This window comes from Budorcas taxicolor, chromosome 4 (assembly GCF_023091745.1).
Source record: "Budorcas taxicolor isolate Tak-1 chromosome 4, Takin1.1, whole genome shotgun sequence".
Classification (NCBI taxonomy): Eukaryota; Metazoa; Chordata; class Mammalia; order Artiodactyla; family Bovidae; genus Budorcas; species Budorcas taxicolor.
In genome coordinates, this window is record NC_068913.1 from 39,097,725 (window position 1) to 39,119,091 (window position 21,367).

The 21,367-nt window shown below is 38.4% G+C and overlaps 1 protein-coding gene across 1 annotated transcript in view; it reads left to right on the forward strand.

Annotated features, from left to right (window-relative positions):
- SEMA3E (semaphorin 3E) overlaps window positions 1–21,367 on the forward strand; it is a 272,281-nt gene that overhangs the window by 144,093 nt on the left and 106,821 nt on the right. Inside the window, exons 2-3 of the mRNA XM_052638808.1 lie at window positions 9,360–9,520; window positions 19,108–19,167. Of these exons, the coding sequence (XP_052494768.1) occupies window positions 9,360–9,520; window positions 19,108–19,167 (221 nt within the window). The remainder of the gene's footprint in view (window positions 1–9,359; window positions 9,521–19,107; window positions 19,168–21,367) is intronic.

The window sequence follows — 21,367 nt, forward strand, 5'->3', positions numbered from 1 at the left end:
ACTCAAGATGAGCTCCTTCCTTTTACCCGAGTCAGCACTGTCCATTATTTGCACTGTGTTTTCTGGAGATTACCTGAGATTAGAGTTTCTTTTGTCCTCCTCTTCCTGTATATTTTCTGATTCTTTCATCTAAGCAGCTTGCAGCAGTACAGAGGGATAAAGAAGTTAGCCATTGCTTGGTAAATATGCTGTGTCTGTGGACTATAATTTGGTGCTAAGACCACTATTATGACTTAAAATGCTGGCTCTAAAACTAAAAGGAGAAAATATCCTTAAAGAAGGAGGAAAGCTTCCTGCTTAAGGTTTTTGTTTTGTTTGCCTAAGTGTATACCAAAAAAGTATTTAATTCATTTGGAAACTATAACAAGTGAAGTACAAAGATTTCATGTTTTTAAATTAAGATATATAAAATTGAGGATGTCACCAATTCATAAAGCAACATGAAAAAGTCAATAGTTACTTGAGACAGTTTTTAAATACAAATGAAAGGTAAGTAAAATTAAACTTGATATTAACCTGAGTTTTCTTGTTGTAAATGCCGATAAATTATTTGAATTATGTCAATTCTAACAACTGAATATTGGGAAAACCTTCCATTTTATTTTATTATGAATAGGAGTCTCTGCAAAAAATGTATCCAAGTTCAGAAATATTATAATCCCTTAATAGAATAGACTTTTCTGTGTTGTTATTGTTCAGTTCTAAGTTGTGTCTGACTCTTTGTGACCCCATGAACTCCAGCACATCAGGGTTTCCTGTCCTTCACTATCTCCCTGAGTTTGCTCAAACTCATGTCCATTGAGTCAGTGATGCCATCCAACCATCTCATCCTCTGTTGCCGCCTTTTCCTCTTGCCCTCAGTCTTTCTCAGCGTCAGGTTCTTTTCCAGTAAGTGGGTTCTTCACATCAGGAGGTCAAAGTATTGGAGCTTCAGCTTTAACATCAGTCCTTCCAGTAAATATTCAGGGTTTATTTCCTTGAGAACTGACTGATCTCCTTGCTGTCCAAGGGACTCTCAAGGGTCTGCTCCAGCATCATATTTTGAAAGCATCAGTTGTTTCGGGCTCAGCCTTCTTATGGACCAACTCTCACATCCATACATGACTACTGGAAAAACCATAATTTTGACTGTCTGGACCTTTGTCAGCAAAGTGATGTCTCTGCTTTTTAATATGGTGTCTAGGTTTGTCATAGGAGAAGGCAATGGCAACCCACTCCAGTACTCTTGCCTGGAAAACCCAATGGATGGAGGAGCCTGGTAGTTGGGCACGACTGAGCGACTTCACTGTCACTTTTCCCTTTCCTGCATTGGAGAAGGAAATGGCAACCCACTCCAGTGTTCTTGCCTGGAGAGTCCCAGGGACGGGGGAGCCTGGTAGGCTGCAGTCCATGGGGTCGCTACTAGTCAGACACGACTGAGCGACTTCACTGTCACTTTTCCCTTTCATGCATTGGAGAAGGAAATGGCAACCCCCTCCAGTGTTCTTGCCTGGAGAATCCCAGGGACGGGGGTGCCTGGTGGGCTGCCGTCTATGGGGTCGCACAGAGTCGGACACGACTGAAGCAACTTAGCAGCAGCAGCAGCAGCAGGTTTGTCATAGCTTTTCTTTCAAGAAGCAAGGGCCTTAATTTCATGGCTACAGTCACTGTCCACAGTGATTTTGGAGCTCAAGAAAATAAAGTCTGTCACTGTTTTCATTTTTTCCCCCTCTGTTTGCCATGAAGTGATGGAACCAGATGCCATCATCTTATTTTTTTTTTTTTTTACATTTTTGAATGTTGTGTTTTGAGCCAGACTTTTTCCTCTCCTCTTTCACCTTCATCACAAGAGGCTCTTTAGTTCCTCTTCACTTTCTGCCATTAGTGTGGTATGATCTGCATATCTGAGGTTGTTGATATTTCTCATGGCAACCTTGATTCCAGCTTGTGAGTCATCCAGCCCAGCATTTTGCATGAGGTACTCTGCATGTGAGTTAAATAAGCATGGTGACAGTATACAGCCTTGATGTGCTCCTTTTCCAACTTTGAACCATTCCATTGTTCCATGTCCAGTTCTGTTTCTTCTTGTCCTGAAAACAGGTTTCTCAGGAGGCGGGTAAGGTAGTGTGGTATTCCCATCTCCTTAAGAATTTTCTGCAGTTTGTTCTTAGTTCCTCCTGTAGGAAGTTTTAGATGTAATGGATTATGGAGTTCTTGTTTATAAGGAGCAAACTTTTAACAAATCAAACCATCTTGATGGTGTTCGTCTCTGGGGACCAGAACTGGGGAAGACTAAGCTGTGTGCTGCACAGTGGTGATGGACACCCCATCTACTATGAATAATTAATAGCAAAGCTCTCCAGTCAACTTTCCTTATTTAGATTTTGGCACCAGCAATGACCAAATAACCTTAGCTGTGTGCTATGCTGTGCTTAGTTGCTTAGTCCTGTCTGACTCTTCGTGACCCCATGGATTGTAGCCCACCAGGCTCCTCTGTCCATGGGATTCTCCAGGCAAGAATACTAGTGGGTTGCCATGCACTCCTCCAGTTATCTGTGTTCTGAATCTCTTTAAAACCTCTCTTTTTGCATTTGGGTAACAGGAATAGTTGTAGGTCCTCCCTCTTACAAGTAAGTACCACATGATTAAGTGAGATGTTTAGCCAAATATCTAGACAACTGTGATCCAGTCGAATTGAGACATAAAATTAACCATCATGTCAGGCAGTGCTCTTAAGCAATTTATATAGTTTTTCCCTTGTATTTTAGTGACTTTGGATTTTTTTAGAAGCCTGGGGTCTATTCCAGACCTCTCAATTTGTTTATTTCCCAATATTTTAATACCCCTAAATATATATTTATTTGTTCAATTTAATATTTGCATGAGTCATCTCAGATCTGTTTTGGAAAGAGACAAGTAAAATAATCAAATAAAAGTAGAAAATTAGAGTTAGTATTAAAGCATAAATATGCACAACCTTGAAAAATATTTATGTTGTAGAATTCCTCTGTGTTATTCCAAATATATATCTGAAAAGTGAAAGTGAAAGTGAAGTAGCTCAGTCGTGTCCAACTCTTTGCGACCCTGTAAACTGTAGCCCTTCAGGCTCCTCCATCCATGGGATTCTCCAGGCAAGAATACTGCAGTGGGTTGCCATTTTCTTCTCCAGGGGATCTTCCTGACCCAGGGATCAAACCCAGGTCTCCAGAATTGCAGGCAGACACTTTAACCTCTGAGCCACCAGGGAAGCCCAATATATATATCTGAAGCACAGACATTTACACATAGTGGATACTTTTGGCCTTCCCTGACTTAGAGCTCAAGATGTTGGAGAGTCCCAGACAGGAAGGAGGATTTGAGTCTCAGAGTGAATTAAGGATCACAATCGGGATTTATCTCTATGGAAGTGGACAAGAAAAGTATAAACCATTGAACTGATATGTTTTGGTTAGTACCTTGATTCTGAAATTTCTATTGATAAGCCTGAACTTGTTAGGAATCAGTCATCAGCGCTATTCTGTTGTACTGGTCAAAGTAGAGAGTTACAGAAGCATTGAATACCCACCCCTCATATAGGGAACATGTTTAAAGAAAACTACAGTCTATTTATTAGATCTTATATTAAAAAAAAAAAATAACTTCCAGTGCACCAGCCCCAAGCATCCTGCACCCTGCATCAAACCTAGACTGGTGATTCGTTTCTTATATGATATTATACATGTTTCAGTGCCATTCTCCCAAATCATCCCACCCTCGCCCTCTCCCACAGAGTCCAAAAGACTGTTCTATACATCTGTGTCTCTTTTGCTGTCTCGCATACAGGGTTATCGTTACCATCTTTCTAAATTCCATATATATGCGTTAGTATACTGTATTGGTGTTTTTCTTTCTGGCTTACTTCACTCTGTATGATCAGTTCCAGTTTCATCCACCTCATTAGAGCTGATTCAAATGTATTCTTTTTAATGGCTGAGTAATACTCCATTGTGTATATGTACCACAGCTTTCTTATCCATCCATCTGCTGATGGACATCTAGGTTGCTTCCATGTCCTGGCTATTATAAACAGTGCTGCGATGGCAGATTCATGTTGATGTGTGGCAAAACCAGTACAATATTGTAAAGTAAAAAAAAATAATAATGATAATAATAATAATAAAGTAATAACAGGAACTATCCCAGGAACTGTCTTTATAAGTGAAATGAAATTTCTTAACTTACTGCCTGAGGCATGTACATCATATTCAATTTTATGTATCCAGGCATATCTTGGCAGCAGTTTTTTCTGAGGCAATATGAATGAATCAGAATAAATTAGATCCAAAATTCCTGATAACCTAAAAGTATTTCCTGACTCTATAATATTTTAAATATATGAAAAGTCATAAATTAATGTTTTAACTACTTGCCTTTGAAGGTGAAAGTGAAGTCGCTCAGTCATGCCCGACTCTTTGCGACCCCATGGATACTAGCCTGCACCAAGCTCCTCCGTCCATGGGATTTTTAGGGCGAGAGTACTGGAGTGGGTGCCATTTCCTTCTCCAGGGAATCTTCCCAATCCAAGGATCGAACCCAGGTCTCTCACATTGTAGATAGATGCTTTACCATCTGAGCCACCAGGAAGCCACTTTCCCTTTAGGCAAGTTTAAATATGGGTCATCAGCTATTTAGAATTTTTCATTGATCACTCCATTTTTGAAGATGTCAAAAATATAGATTCAGCACTATACTTTGAAAGACTAAAAATATCTGTCTTTGGATTTGTATATTTTTAACAATGAAGAAAAGTTATGACCAACCTAGACAGCATATTGAAAAACAGAGACATTACTTTGCCAACAAAGGTCCATCTAGTCAAGGCTATGGTTTTTCCAGTGGTCATGTACGGATGTGAGAGTTGGACTGTGAAGAAAGCTGAGGGCCAAAGATTTGATGCTTTTGAACTGTGGTGTTGGAGAAGACCCTTGAGAGTCCCTTGGACTGCAAGGAGATCCAACCAGTCCATTCTGAAGGAGATCAGCCCTGGGATTTCTTTGGAAGGAAAAAAAAAAGCTGAAAACTAAAAAAAAGCTAAAACTCCAGTACTTTGGCCACCTCATGCAAAGAGTTGACTCATTGGAAAAGACCCTGATGCTGGGAGGGATTGGGGGCAGAAGGAGAAGGGGACAACAGAGGATGAGATGGCTGGATGGCATCACTGACTTGATGGACGTGAGTCTGCGTGAACTCCGGGAGTTGGTGATGGACAGGGAGGCCTGGTGTGCTGCGATTCATGGGGTCGCAAAGAATCGGACACAACTGAGCTACTGAACTGAACTGACTGAACAATGTTTTATCACCTCCATTTTAGAAATACAATTTAGGCAAATAATTAATAATTTAGAGGACAGAAGGGTAATTAACATGTGAGGAAACCAGTCTAAAGAGGTTAAGTGGTTATTCAAGATTCCTCAGGTAATTAACAGCAAAGCCAAGACCAGAACCTGGCTCCTTAGCTTCTCAGCCTACAGGACTTTCATAATGGCATACACATCTGTTGTACTTTAATTCTCTCTTTCTCTCACTCTCTTTTTTTTTGAGGGGTGGGAATTTTTTTTTTCATTGTAATAGTGTATATCTGTAGGATAGTTCTCTCTTTCCAATTTATTCTCTGGGCACCTGAGTTTCTTCATAAGTCACTTAAAGGATGAAAGTAATTCAAACTGTTACACTGAGGTGGAAAAAAATCGATAAATATAAAGGCCATGAGCAAGGAACTTGTGAAAAATTTGCATTTGTTGGAATTTTTCCCTTTGCATTTCCCAAACTACACCTCAAGAGAAACATGAGTTCATCTTTGTTATCTCATGGGATAGACTTGGTCATATAGATGGAGGATGGGTCCGAGTAAAATCTGATCTATTAAAAGAAAATAAGACTGGTGGATCAGTAGTTCAGTTCAGCTCAGTAGCTCAGTTGTGTCCGACTCTTTGTGACCCCATGGACTGCAGCATGCCAGACTTCCCTGTCCATCACCAACTCCTGTAGCTTACTCAAACTTGAGTCCATTGAGTCGGTGATGCCATCAGTATTCACTATTGGATATCACAATTGTATGTCACTATTGCATCAGTAGTTAGTCTCTGATTATTGATTAAAAAAATAGGAACTACCACCTTTACACTATAAAAATAGAGTAAGCATAATAAGCACTTCAGAAGCTGGCAAGTCATAAAAACAAGTAGAAGTTTTGATGTCTACATCTCTCGGTATATATGGAGGTAATGAGGCTCTAATGACTTCACTGGGAAAAAGCAAGGGCATCCCATCCCTACTGGAATTCACTGATGGAGGGCCTCCTTTACTGGTGAGGCTGCCTCTCTTTCCAATTCATACTTTTAAAAATTTGCAATGAGTACTCAACTGTGGCAACACTTTGGGGTAAGTTCCTCATATTTGTTTCCTTTCATGACTTTCTCTCATTTTCCAGCCAACTTAGTCTCCTAAACTCTGTACCTTACTATTCTTGGTAAGTCTGTAGTTTAGAGATCTGTTAATTCTACTTAGCATATACCCATTCTTTGATCAGTTAAATATGTTCAGATAATGATTTCACCATACTTATCACTTGAAGATTTTTAGAAATATATCAGAATAACTAGGGAGCTTTTTCTGCAAAATAGTTTGCTGTTCAGACCTGATGTAACACCTTAAGTGATTACATATAAAGACAAGGTATAATGGCAGTGGAGAACTTTGATTTATATTTTGTTATGGTATTGAATCCCTAAAAAGTGCATCTCTTTCTGTGAATGCCTAGTAAGAAAGGAAAATAATGTGATTCTCCCTTGACAAAATTACCAAGTAGGAACAATTTGTCTTCCAGAATTCAAGAACCCCTAAATCTCTCAAATTCCTAATTTCATCCTCCCTAAATAAAGCACCTTATTATTTCCATCTCTCGCTAAAAAGTTTAAGTTCTTTATTTAGATGAGTTGTCAAATGATTCAATATCACAAGTTTTACCTTTATAAATGATACTTTGATGCTAGCAATATTGCTTGTTTTAAACTAAAGATTTAAAGTTAGCCCTATCCCATGAAATGTTGGGCATCAGCCGTTTCAGAGTAGAGAAATAGAAGTTAATACATTCTTAATAGAGGGGAAAAAATACTTCATTTCTCTTTTCTCAGAAATAGTGTAAGGGTGGACAAAATAATGTAGATCTGTCATATTTCATATTGCTATCTGGATTTGAGTGTTTTGGTTACCAACATTTAACATTCTCTGTCAGTTGCATTAGGAAGATTTTTGGGAAATGAAGTTATCTGTTAACTTGTCAATATTTCCAAGGAGGCGTCTTGGGAATTTTCAGCCTCCAGGGTTTTTCATATTGGAGTCATATTCTTTCTCATCCTCAAAGTCTCTCACATATCATTTACCAATCATAAGTGATAAACTGCCATATGCAGTGAGATAGCTTCAGCAGCAAACAATACCACAGTTTTGCCAGATTCTGACTTTCTGAAGTAAGTTCAGTCTAGTTCAGTCACTCAGTCATGTCCGACCCTTTGTGACCCCAGGAACCACAGTACACCAGGCCTCCCTGTCCAGCACCAGCTTCCGGAGTTCACCCAGACTCATGTCCATTGAGTCAGTGACGACATCCAACCATCTCATCCTTTGTCGTCCCCTTCTCCTCCTGCCCCCAATCCCTCCCAGCATCAGGGTCTTTTCAAATGAGTCAGTCTTCACATCAGGTGGCCAAAGTATTGGAGTTTCAACTTCAACATCAGTCCTTCCAATGAACAACCACGACTGATCTCCTTTAGGATGGACTGGTTGGATCTCCTTGCTGTCCAAGGGACTCTCAACAGTCTTCTCCAACACCACAGTTCAAAAGCATCAATTCCTCAGTGCTCAGCTGTCTTTATAGTCCAGCTCTCACATCCATACATGACTACTGGAAAAACCATAGCCTTGACTAGCGGACCTTTGTGGACAAAGTAATATTTCTGCTTTTTAATATGCTGTCTAAGTTGGTCATAACTTTCCTTCCAAGGAGTAAGTGTCTTTTAATTTCATGGCTGCAATCACTATCTGCAATGGCACCCCACTCCAGTACTCTTGCCTGGAAAATCCCATGGATGGAGGAGCCTGGAAGGCTGCAGTCCATGGGGTCGCTAAGTCAGACATGACTGAGCAACTTCACTTTCACTTTTCACTTTCATGCATTGGAGAAGGAAATGGCAACCCACTCCAGTGTTCTTGCCTGGAAGATCTCAGGGACGGAGGAGCCTGGTGGGCTGCCATCTATGGGGTCACACAGAGTCGGACACGACTGAAGCGACTTAGCAATCACTATCTGCAGTGATTTTGGAACCCCCCAAAAATGAACTCAGCCACTGTTTCCACTGTTTCCCCATCTATTTGCCATGAAGTGTTGGCACCGGATGCCATGATCTTAGTTTTCTGAATGTTGAGCTTTAAGCCAAATTTTTCACTCTTCTCTTTCACTTTCATCAAGAGGTTCTTTAGTCCTTCTGAAGTAAGAGTAGTACATAAACAGAGGCCTAAATCACAGTTTTGGACAGTAGATCCCTGTCAGTTTTAACAGTTATTCCCACTGTAGTGAATACTACCATGTTTTATTTCATTGCATTCACAGTCCTGATAGTTTCCAGACTCGAGTGATTTGACTTTGGACATGACTTTCTCAACCAGTTTCAAGTGGAAACATTTTTTTTTCTGAATTGGTGTTCATCTGGAATTAAATGGACTTGTTTTGGGGATATTTATTTTAGAACTGGGATTTTTATTATAATACGTAGAGAAGTAAATATAAAAGTCATAGTGGAATCACTTTTCTATGTAGTGCTTTACATTAAAGTTCATGAAAAATAACTCTGTATTTAAAAGCATAGGCTATTGACTTTACATATTAAGTTGTATCAAAGTTTTTCCATTCATAAAGTTAAAAAATATTATAATTTGTGCACATTGTAACTTATTTCCATTATACTCTGTTTTTAAATGCTGAACAATTTTTTTTAAAAATATAGTTAACTATAATGTTGTATGAGTCTGTTTATAACATATTGATTTGATATCAAGTCATATCAAGAAATAACTATCCCAATAAGTTTAGTTAATATCCATCCCTTTACATAGTTAGAATATCTACTATTTTAGCAACTTTCAAACACACAACCAAGTTTTGACAGTGTATTATATATTTTTAATCTTTCTGAACAATAAATTTTAGAGTTTGTATTTATGATAAAATGAATCAATGTTAACTGCACAGTAAAAGTCCATGTGAAAATAGAGCCATGAAAAAAGTATTACAAAGGTATTGGTATTTTCTCTGTGTTTAGGGTACATTTTGTTTTGCATTTCAGAGCTCTTGGATCTAAACAGAACATCGGTCTTTCATAGCCGTTTTGGATTTCTTAATCTCCAGACAATGCTGCTGGATGAATATCAAGAGAGACTCTTCGTGGGAGGCAAGGATCTTGTATATTCCCTCAGCTTAGAACACATCAGCAGTGGCTATAGAGAGGTATGAAAGAGTAAACTATATTTCAGGAGAGAAAGAAAAGGAGTAAGAGAGAAATCTTGAATGGGTGTTACTTGGATTAGATTTTTCATTGTCTTGACCATGTGAACATTCTGAGTGATAATATTATTGAAAGAAATAAAATATACATTAAAAAGAAAATCATTTTGAGAAGATTTACAAATAATGCAGAATAAACTTCTCTCGCACACCACTGATCCCCAAATCCCCAAAAGACTTCTGGTTGATGCATTGAAACTTTCTCTTGCCTAGTGGCCCTTGTACCACACCCACTCTCCTGACATCTAGGTCTGCATATTCTGATTTAAAGTCCCTTTGGGCTTTATTACTCCAAAAATCCCAGCCTGAAGAAATATGGATGTGTGAACTCAGTGTAGCTGACTCATGTATTTCTATTGGTAAGATCACTAATTCAGATGGATGCTCTTTAAATCTAAAGGATTAAAATATATTAAAACAGGCAAGCACTCAACTTTTCTGAGAAGGTTAACTATAAGAAGAAAAATGATTCTTATAATCTGTGCTTATAGAGTTGAATTAATATGTTTCTAGAACTATATCAACCTTACATAAAACATTCAGATATATGTAGACTATAGCATTTTTTGGCATAAAGGTATATATTACATAATACATTTTCTTTATAATTTACTTGTATATTTTTATGATTGTCAAAATGAACAATGTCCATATTTTTTAAAGTCATTTAAAAAATTATCATAAAAAGCAGAACACCTTCATCCCATCCAATTCCTAATCTCTAGCGGAAATCATTTAAAAGTCTCATTTTCTCTGGTTCTTATCTCTATGTGTCTAAGTGACATTTGTATACTGTTCTTTCTTGATATCACTAATTTTAGACAATATCTGTTGACTTTCTATAAAGGAAGATGAAGATTTTTGCTTCCTTTTCTTGCAGTGATGTAGCTAAATTCTGCACAATTTCAGCAGCAACCCTTACTCATCTGCCCTGTCATCTTCCTATTATAGCTGTACCGCAATTTTTAGCTAAGTAGTAACAGAGGATGAGATGGCTGGATGGCATCACTGACTCAATGGACGTGAGTCTGAGTGAACTCCGGGAGTTGGTGATGGACAGGGAGGCCTGGCGTGCTGCGATTCATGGGGTTGCAAAGAGTCGGACACGACTGAGCGACTGAGCTGAACTGAACTGAACTGAACTATATACATTATTATAATTAGGAAAATAGATCACACTTTTTCCCCTTCCCCCAGATTAAATGTTTTCTCTTTTTTTTGCTTGAATTATTGTTGTTTAGTCTCATGTCCAATTATTTTGTGACTCCATGGACTGTAGCCCACCAGGCTCTCTGTCCATGAGATTTCCCAGGCAAAAATACTGAAGTGAGTTGCCATTTCCTTCTCCAGGGGATCTTCCTGATGCAGGGATCAAACTCAGGTCTCCTGCACTGGCGGGCGGATTCTTTACCATTGAGCCACCAGGGAAGCCCAATATCTGTTACATAAAGTAATAAACAATGTAAATATCTTAGAAGACATAATAGTTAAATAAATACCTAGAACTCACCGGCCAACTCAAGAATGACATCATCACCATTCCCGCTGCTTGCAGTTACCTTTTGACTCCTCCCTCTTTTCCTCCTGTGCCTCCGGCTGCCTAGAAGCCATCACTCCGATGGATTTTTTGGTTTATTTATTTATTAATTTTAAATGTTAAAGAATTATTTTATCATAATGAGTGTTTCCCTATTATAGTATATTGTTTAGAGTTACTGGTTTTAAGCTATGTAAAAATGATACACACTAGTTTACTGTAGTCTTCTGGGGTTGCTTTTTTGTTGTGTTTTATTCAGCATTAGTTATTAGATTCAGTTGTGTTACTTGTGTCTGGACTTCCTTTGTTGTGGGGGTATGAAGATTGAATGAGGAACACAAGTTAAATTTTTAGTTTAAATCTTGCTTTGCATTTGTAGCTGGGCTTCCCTGGTGGCTCAGAGGGTAAAGCGTCTGCCTGCGATGCAGGAGACCTGGGTTCAATCCCTGGGTCAGGAAGATCCCCTGGAGAAGGCAATGGCACCCCACTCCAGTACTCTTGCCGGGAAAATCCAATGGACAGAGAAGCCTGGTAGACTACAGTCAATGGGATCGGCAAAGAGTCGAACACGACTGAGCGACTTCACTTCACTTCACTAGCATTTGTGGTACTCGGCAAATTCCTTAATCCCTTTATTCTTCTGCTTTCTCATTTGTTAAAGGGGACAAATATTAGGGTATTCACTGAATATTAGGGTATTCACTGAAAAAAATCCACATGTTAAGTGGACCCTCACAGTTTGAACCCATGTTGTTCAAGGATCAACTATAACAATCAGAACTTGTACTATTATATACACATTAGACTGATTTTTCCTGTGCAATTGTGAAATAGGTAAGAACTTACCATTTACTGGGCTTCCCTGGTATCTCAGAAGGTAAAGAGTCTGCTTGCAATGCAGGTAGACCCAGGTTTGATCCCTGGGTCAGAAAGATCCCCTGGAGAAAGCAATGGCTACCTACTCCAGTATTCTTATCTGGGAAATCCCAGGGACAGAGGAGCCTGGTGGGCTATAATCTATTGGGTCACAAAGAGTCAGATAGGACTGAGTGACTAACATTTTCACCTTCACTACCATTTAATAAATTTACTGTTAGTTTTTTAGATACTGACTTTGCTTTATAAATTAATTCATTCATAGCATTGCCCAGACTATATAATGATACTTTCACCCTGAAATTCTGTTCTCTTATATCTATGTCACATTCATAAAAGACCCTTAACCTTCACTCAAAAATGGAAGAGTCAGTCCTGGTGGTAACACTGTAAAATTTCTACCCTTATTATTCCATTTGTTTTATCTCATGAGATCCTCCTACCTGCCAGAAAAAATTTCTGCAGATTACTCTCTTAAAAAGTATCTAAAATCTACAGATAACACAATACTTAGATTAAACTCTGATTTCATCAGGAACTTCCTAAGAAATTTATTTAAACTTTTTTTTTTTTCTTTGCACTTTTGTCTAAAGTCTTTTGGTGCAAAATGTTTTGGACTGAGCTAGAGGAAATCATTATTCAGGTGAAAATATTAAGGTATCTTGAGATTCTGATCATTATGTGACAAAAGCAGAACGAGAAGGCAATGGCACCCCACTCCACTACTTTTGCCTGGAGAATCCCATGGATGGAGGAGCCTGGTAGGCTGTGGTCCATGGGGTCGAGAAGAGTGGGACACGACTGAGCGACTTCACTTTCACTTTTCACTTTCACGCATTGGAGAAGGAAATGGCAACCCACTCCAGTGTTCTTGCCTGGAGAATCCCAGGGACGGGGGGAGGGCCGTCTACAGGGTCACACAGAGTTGGACACGACTAAAGCGACTTAGCAGCAGCAGTAGTATAGATAGAAGACTTGGAAAGAGAAAAACATGGGGGACGATATGGCAACACACTCCATTCTTGCCTGGAGAATCTCATGGACAGAGGAAGGTGGTGGGCTGCAGTCCATGGGGTCACAAAGAGTCAGACACAACTGAAACGACTGAGCATTTTATAAGACAACTAATTGAGTTATTAATTGCCTTGAACAGTGCCAGCAATATGTAGTGTTATCCACATATTTGCTATCATGGTTATTATGTAAACAAGACACAGAATTAGCACATGACTCTTGTGTGCTTCCATTTCTAAGTGAGGTATAAATATTCCTAGTACAATGGAGAAGATACATACACATCTGTCATAGATAGCACAATTTGAGGAGAACTATAGTAAAGGCCCAAATAAAACACTAAGAAAATATGCATAAACTGAGAGTTGGGGTTTCCTGGAGGAGATATAATTTAAAAGTGGGCTTTGAATAATAGGAATTTTGACTCACACAGTTTGGTAGGGAGGACAGGGAAGAAGCTGAGAAATTTTAGAGCAATTTGAAATAATGATTTGGCTGAAGTAGATAGGTGAGGTGGCGGCATGTGGGTGGGAACTGGGGAGAGTGATAGTTAAGGATGAAAATATGGTTTAGACCAGATCCTGAAGAACCTTTTACTGCTGAGCTGTTGAAACTTAAGCAACGCAGGAGCCAGTGGGAGAGTCTGAGTACTTGTATAACATAATGAGAAGATAGTTTAGGGTGATTGCTATAGCAGCAGCATGTTGCGTAAATGGAAAAAAGAGGAGAATAAGGCCACGAGGCCAGTAAGTAGCAATCAGAACTTAAAACCAAGGTCATTTGTCTCAGAAGCCTAAGCTATTTCTATTACACCATAGAATTGAGAACCAGGCTGCTACTTTGGTGTGAACTGTGTCTCCCAAATTGGTCTTCAGCTTACCATTAGTTCTGCCTTTTGTTATCAGGTGTTTCTTTCCTCTTGGTTCTTATTGCCTTTGCATCACTACTGTTTCCTTTAGTGATGGTTAATAGACTAGTGAAACAGTAGTTGGTGACAGAAGCAGAGGAAAACCAATGATAAGAACAAGAAGGAACTGTTTCTCCTTTGTTAATTTATGGCAACGTTGAGAGTCCAAGGAAGCTCTGGTATTCAAAGACAGCAGAGGGACTAGCTGGTCTGTGTTCTGGTGATGTAGCCCCTTGCAATCTGTGCATATTTGAGAATTACCAGGGCTTCCTGAAAAATAAAGTAAATGTTGGTTTATTTAAGCTGTATTTTATAGGACTTCATGTGCTGTGCTTAGTTGCTCATTCATGTCCCACTCTTTGAGACCCCATGGACAGTAGCCCATGAGGCTTCTCTGTCCATGGGGATTCTCTAGGCAAGAATACTGGAATGGATTGCCATGCCCTCCTCCAGGGGATCTTCCCAACCCAGGGATTGAACCCAGGTCTCCCACATTATAGGCAGATTCTTTACCATCTGAGGCACCAGGGAGGACTTCATTGGATATTCCATATTTAGTAATAAATTTTGCTTTAACTTTTACCCATGACTTTTCTGTTTCTAAATTTTGCCTTTTTTTTTTCTTCTAAAATTATTCTTACCACTATTATTTAAGGCTAAAGTTACACTACTTAATTTGGATATCTATAAATAAAGTTTAGTCACTTCTATTTGTAAAAATATTTATACTTTTCTCACTGAAGTTTATTGAATGAAAGGTGAAACAAATTCTTCCATTTTAGAACTTCATTTTTTTTAAGTGGGAGAAAGGTATTAGAATATAATTTGCATATAAAATGGCAAATGGTGTTTCACATTAATGATAGCAATTTAGTAGATTTCATCCATTAAAAAGGGCATTTGTTGTTCAGTCACTAAATTATATCTGATTCTTTGTGACCTCATGGATGGCAGCACACCAGGCTCCTCTATCCTCTGCTATCTCCCAGAGCTTGCTCAAATTCATGTCCATTGGGTCAGTGATGCTATCTAATCATCTCATCCTCTGCTGCCCCTTTCTCCTTTTGGCTTCAATCTCTCCCAACATCAGAGTTTTACCAGGCCAGAAGTGTTTGTGTTATAATAATAGTGTTCTAATTCAAAAGCTTTTGATTATCAACATTTCAAGAACAAATTTTATCTGTAATGCAGAAGATTATAATTCTGGTTATAAAATATTTGAATAATGACAGTCATTATAACTAATTACAAAAGCATAAACAGTAAGAGGGAAGTGTGACAGGTTAAAACTACCATTTATAAACCATTAAGTCTCTTTTAATGTGTTATATTCAAAATATATTTTCTTGATTTTAATGACATTTGTAGAACCTTTAATTAAAATATGTGTTGATGGGCACTGGTACTATATATAGATGTAAAATATAGAAATAAAAAACTAAAATATAAACAATATTTTTCATTAGAATAATAGAATTAGGAAGAGAATATTAGACAAGGTTATAATAGTGTCTTAGTAACTTAAATATATTCCAAGGGAGATTTACATTTGCTAGATCATTTTATTTAATCTTTTTCAATAAAAAAAGGAAATAATGTTTTTTAGACAGTTAAATTATTACTTTTTTGTTCATTTGTTTTTGCTCTCCGAAATCTCTGAGTGTTCTAACATCATGTAACAATAGAATAGTTAAATTCTTAATCCTGGTATAATTAGGAGGTTCAATAGGGAGTCCAGAAAAGAATACTTTGTAATTTAATTTTTATTTTATTTTTCTCATCTGAGCTATACAAGAATAGTAAATGGCCTGTTCAAATGCATTAGAACAATTAAATTATATAGTAGGAATATTGTGATGAAATCATGTGTATTTAACCTTTTGCTTTTTGTACCTTTCTTGGTGCAAAGAATTTGGAAATGTCATTACACCCTGTTGTTTAACTGCCTTTAAAAACGCTTTATGCAGAACAGATAGCTTAATTTTATGACTTTTTGTTGATGCTATACTTTGGAGCAGAACCAAAAGGCATCCTGACTGCCAAAACAAATGAAGAAAATCATTTCCCTTACTGTCTTGGCAGAACATCTGTACATAATGGCTTTAAAATAACTTCTGATTTCCAGTGAGATCATTCTCTTGTCTTTTCTCACCTGAGTGGACATCTGAATACAGTCCTGAGCCTGTTAAATTGTGTTAAAAAAACAAACCAAGGGAAACTGAAGTATAAACAACAATAAAAGCAGAACTCAAGCATGTTATTCCTTAGGGGAGTTCTGATGTGTTGGACTTTAGTGGTAAGTGTTCATAACTTCATCTACTTCTTTCCTCTGTGAACCCAGAGTGATCTGATTAAGACCGTTTTCTCTGCCCTCGGAAATCCTGCCAGTCTTTCACACTCACTAAATTCTGTAGGATTTCCTCCCTGATTAAACTGGAAAGTGCAGCTTGTCTCATTTACTTGACACTGATTGTAGCCTTTTCATGTCAGTGAATCTCTCTCTCAAACTGTATTGTAGGCTCCTTTAGTGAGCTAACTTTCTGAAGAATGTGATAAAGAAATGTTGACTGATACAAATCTGTCAGTAGCCAATGAATAAGCAGTGATGGCATTAAAGACCCTGTGTCAGGTAGGCATTTTAGGGCTACAGAAGTAAGTCACTGCCTTGCCCTCTGTAACTTACAGCCTAATAAGACAGCTAAAATTGAGTACACATACTGTGATATCATAGGAAGAAAAAGTAAGAAAAACAATTCAGAGCAGTAAAGGAGGGACAAATGCCATCTGTTGAAAGTTATCTGGGAACATCATTGAAGATGTGCCTGAAGTAATGATCTCATTATTCCTAGAGCAATCCTCACGATTAGGTTTGCTGCTAGAAATAACACATTCTGGCAATCCTAGAAGGAGCATGTATTGTCCTCACCACCACAGAATATATTATTTGTGTGTGTGTGTGTGTGTGTGTGTGTGTGTGTGTGTGTGTGTGTGTGAATTTTACCTTGCTTTTAGACAATCAGCCTGTCATAGTTTCATTGATGCTGGCAGAAGACAGGGGGCACCTGGCCTGGAGAGAGAGGACTCTGTCACTCCCAGTACAGCAGACTGGATGAGCCTCATGCCTCCATCAGTTGTCTTTTGCTCCCCTAGTCCCACAGAGCCAAGCAGCCTAAGGAGATGTTGTACACACAGTGAATATATGTTGTACCCAATTTACCAACTTCCAGCTCAGAATGAAGTGAAGTGAAGTTGCTCAGTCATGTCCGACTCTTTGCAACCCCATGAAGTGTAGCCTACCAGGCTCCTCCATCCGTGGGATTTTCCAGGCAAGAGTACTGGAGTGGGTTGCCACTTCCTTCTCCAAGGGATCTTCCTGACCCAGGGATCAAACCCGGGTCTCCCGCATTGTAGACAGCCACTTTACCGTCTGAGCCACCAGGGAAGTTCAGCTCAGAATACTCTCAGTCTTAAAAGGAGTCTTCTAGCAAACCTGTCCAGCCTTTGCCCAGAGGGAGACATTATCTTTATTATCCTGATCAAGAAAAAAATCTATTTGCCCTGGAGGGAGGATCTATTTCTATCTTCCAAGGCTGTTTGAAAAGAGAGCTGAAAACAAAATTAGTCAACAAAATATAGGAATCCTCTAGAAAGTTGCTCCCCCCCCTCCCCACAAAACAATGTATTCAAATAGTCCCAGAAATAATCCACATAAAACCAATGACTGAGGAGAATGAGGTAGTAAATGGAGGTTATTCTCTTGTCTGGATACTGTTTCAACATTGAAAAGCTGAACTTAGGTATTTTTCCAAAGAATTGGTTATCAAATACTTTGCAATTGTAGAAATATAGTTTAAATAAGTCTCATTTTACATAATGATGAAAGGTAAATAAAAAAGGGTGTTAATATTATAAGAAGAAAAGCCCTGCTTCTTATAAATTAAAGATCTTAAGAATGTTAATCATTATGATTGACAGGTGAGATATTCTCTGATTTACTCATATTAATAAGCAAATTATCTTTCCAGTGATGAGTAATCCTAAAATTAATCTGTATTTTGAGCTTGTGTTTACACATGTACACACATACATTCTAGCATATCCTTTTGAATAATTTATGCATCCATAGTAAAACTATAATTCCAAAACCAAATTGAACCTCAAATTAGAATATACTTTAGAAGTCATCTGAGAAAACCTATCGCTCAGTGTCTGAATTTTTTCCAAAAAAGGATCAATAAAGTTTATAAATTCAACAGTTTCACTTCCAGCATCCTTATTCTGCAGTGGTGTTAAGGACCCTCTTCAGGCTGATGCAAGGCTGCAATTGAACCTGATATTGTTACATTAATGTGATATTGTTCCTGAATCATATATGCTCCATCAATAGATCTATGATATAATGAAGAGCATTGATTCTAGGCTTTTCTATGTGTGCTTTTGGCTTTTAACTGGCTTTCTTTGGTATCCCTACTTGTTCTTTGTCTTTTTTTTTTATGTTGCAACATAACAAAAAGTGCTCATGTGTTTCTGTTTGTTGCTGTTCAGTCACTAAGTTGCGTCCAACTCTTTGCGACCCCATGGACTACAGCACACCAGGCTTCCCTGTCCTTCATTATCTCCTGGAGTTTGCTCACATTCATGTCCATTGTGTTGGTGATGCCATCTAACCTTGTCATCTTCTGCCTGCCCCCCTTCTCCTCCTGCCCTCAGTCTTTCCCAGCTTCAGGGTTTTTTCCAGTGAGTCAGCTCTTTGCATCAGGTGGCCAAAGTATTTAAAAGTTTATCTACTGCGCTGTGAAAGCAAAGGACCACATGATGCTGAATATTGTTCATAAGAAACTTAGGGGGCCTGTTACAGTAATAACAATATCAAAGTAATGTTGTATTCCTATAGTTGAAACCATGTAGTGCTTACTCTTATGATAATAAATTTAATCATACCAAGATCATCATAATTAAATGCTATTGTCACTACTTTTATAAGTCCCCAAATATTTTTCATGTATTAAGGCCTGGATTTGGCTCCATAATATCTGAGTTAAGTGATAAACCTCTTGATCTTCTCAAAGAAAGAAACAGAACCAACAGAAATAAAATAAAATATAAAGTATTGACTTACAGAAAAAATGAAATGGGTTTTCAGTGTAGTTTATTTTTCTATGTGTTTTCATAATAGTGCATTATATTTTATTTCAGATACACTGGCCAAGTACAGCACTAAAAACAGAAGAATGCATAATGAAAGGAAATGATGCCGTAAGTAGTATTCATTATAAACTAAACATATCATTAATTGTAGTCCTGGTCAGTGACAAAGGACTGAATCTCTAATGTGTTATTTGTTCCTAAAGAGCATATATACAATTCATGTAAGGAAGAAATATATATCTCTGGATATATACATATATTATGTATTCACACACAGAAGTTGAAAGAGAAGAGTGAAAAAGCTGGCTTAAAACTCAACATTCAAAAAATGAAGATCATGGCATCCGGTCCCATTACTTCAGGGCAAATAGATGAGGAAAAAGGGAAAAAGTGACAGATTTTATTTTGGGGGGCTCCAGAATCACTATGGACGGTGACTGCAGCCATGCAGTTAAAAGACACTTGCTCCTTGGAAGAAAAGCTATGACAAACATAGATGGCATATTAAACAGCAAAGACATCACTTTGCCAACAAAGGTCCAACTAGTCAAAGCTATGGTTTTTCCACTACTCATGTATGGACGTGAGAGTTGGATCATAAAGAAGGCTGAGTGCCAAAGAATTGATGCTTTTGAACTGTGGTGCTGGAGAAGACTCTTGAGACTCCCTTAGACAGCAAAGAGATCCAACCAGTCGATCCTAAAGGAAATCAACCCTGAATATTCATTGGAAGAATTGTTGCTGAAGCTGAAGCTCCAAACTGTGGCCACCTGATGCAAAGAGGCAACTCATTGGAAGAGACCCTGATGCTGGGAGAGATTGAGTGCAGGAGGAGAAGGAATGGGACAGAGGATCAGATGGTTTGATGGCATCACCTACTCAGAGGATCAGATGGTTTGATGGCATCACCTACTCAATGGACATGAGTTTGAGCAAACTCTGGGAGATAGTGAAAGACAGGGAAGCCTGGAATACTGCAGTCTTTTGGGGTTGCAAAGAGGCGGACATGACTTAGAAACTGAACAACAATACATACCACACCACACACACACCACACACACATATACACACACCACACACACACACACACACACACACACCACACACACACCACACACACACACACACACACACACACCACACACACATATACACACATCACACACACACACATACACACACACCATACACACATACACACACCACACACACACACATACACACACCACACACACACACATATACACACATCACACACACACACACACACCACACACACATATACACACATCACACACACACACATACACACACACCATACACACATACACACACCACACACACACACATACACACACCACACACACACACATATACACACATCACACACACACACACACACACACACACACACACAGGGCTTCCCAGGTGGCACTAGTGATGAAAAACCCACCTGCCAGTGCAGCAGATATAAGAGACACGGGTTCAATCCTTGGGTTCAGATGTTCCCCTGGAGAAAGGCATGGCAAGCCACTCCAATATTCTTGCCTGGAGAATCCCAAAGACTTAGGAGCCCAGTGGGCTACAGTCCATAGAGTTGCACACAGTTGGATATGAATGAAGCAACTTAGCACAAACACACACATATACATACATACATATTTGATATATACATGTACATTGTCTATGTGTACCTAATTACTTTAAAATTATTTTCATTGTGGAGTTAGTGTAGGGAACCAAGGTGCCATCTAGATCTTGGTTTTATTTTCTGTTATTATATTTTACTATATTTTAATCAATTCAGATTTATTCATTCTTATAGTGTTTATTTCCTATGTATTAGAGAGAAAAGAAATTTCAGGTAGTGTCTTAAAGGTAAGCTAAGCACCTTCTTTGTGAGATTTTGTTTCACTTTGATTAGTGAATTAGAAACAAATGAAGAAGTTAAAGGAGAAAAAACTAAAAACTTGATAGAAGATGGCAAAGGCAATAGACATGCTTTATGTATTCCACATGTTTTGAGAGGATCGCTTACTGAAGGAATCAGTATTTCATTTCTCCATAACTTACCTTTAGTGTGTGAAAGGGAATAGGTGGTGCAGCAGCAGCAGCAGCCCTGTTCCACAGTTCTGAGCACATGAACACATGAGTGAAAGGACTTTTCACATGTTAGTTGTAACCAGCTGATGACACAGTTCACAACTTTGGAAAAAGCATGCACATCTCCTTTAGAGAGTTAACGTGTTCTTTTTTCTGTAAGAAGAAAAAGCAAAAACATGTGAAAAATTAACACACATTCTACCAA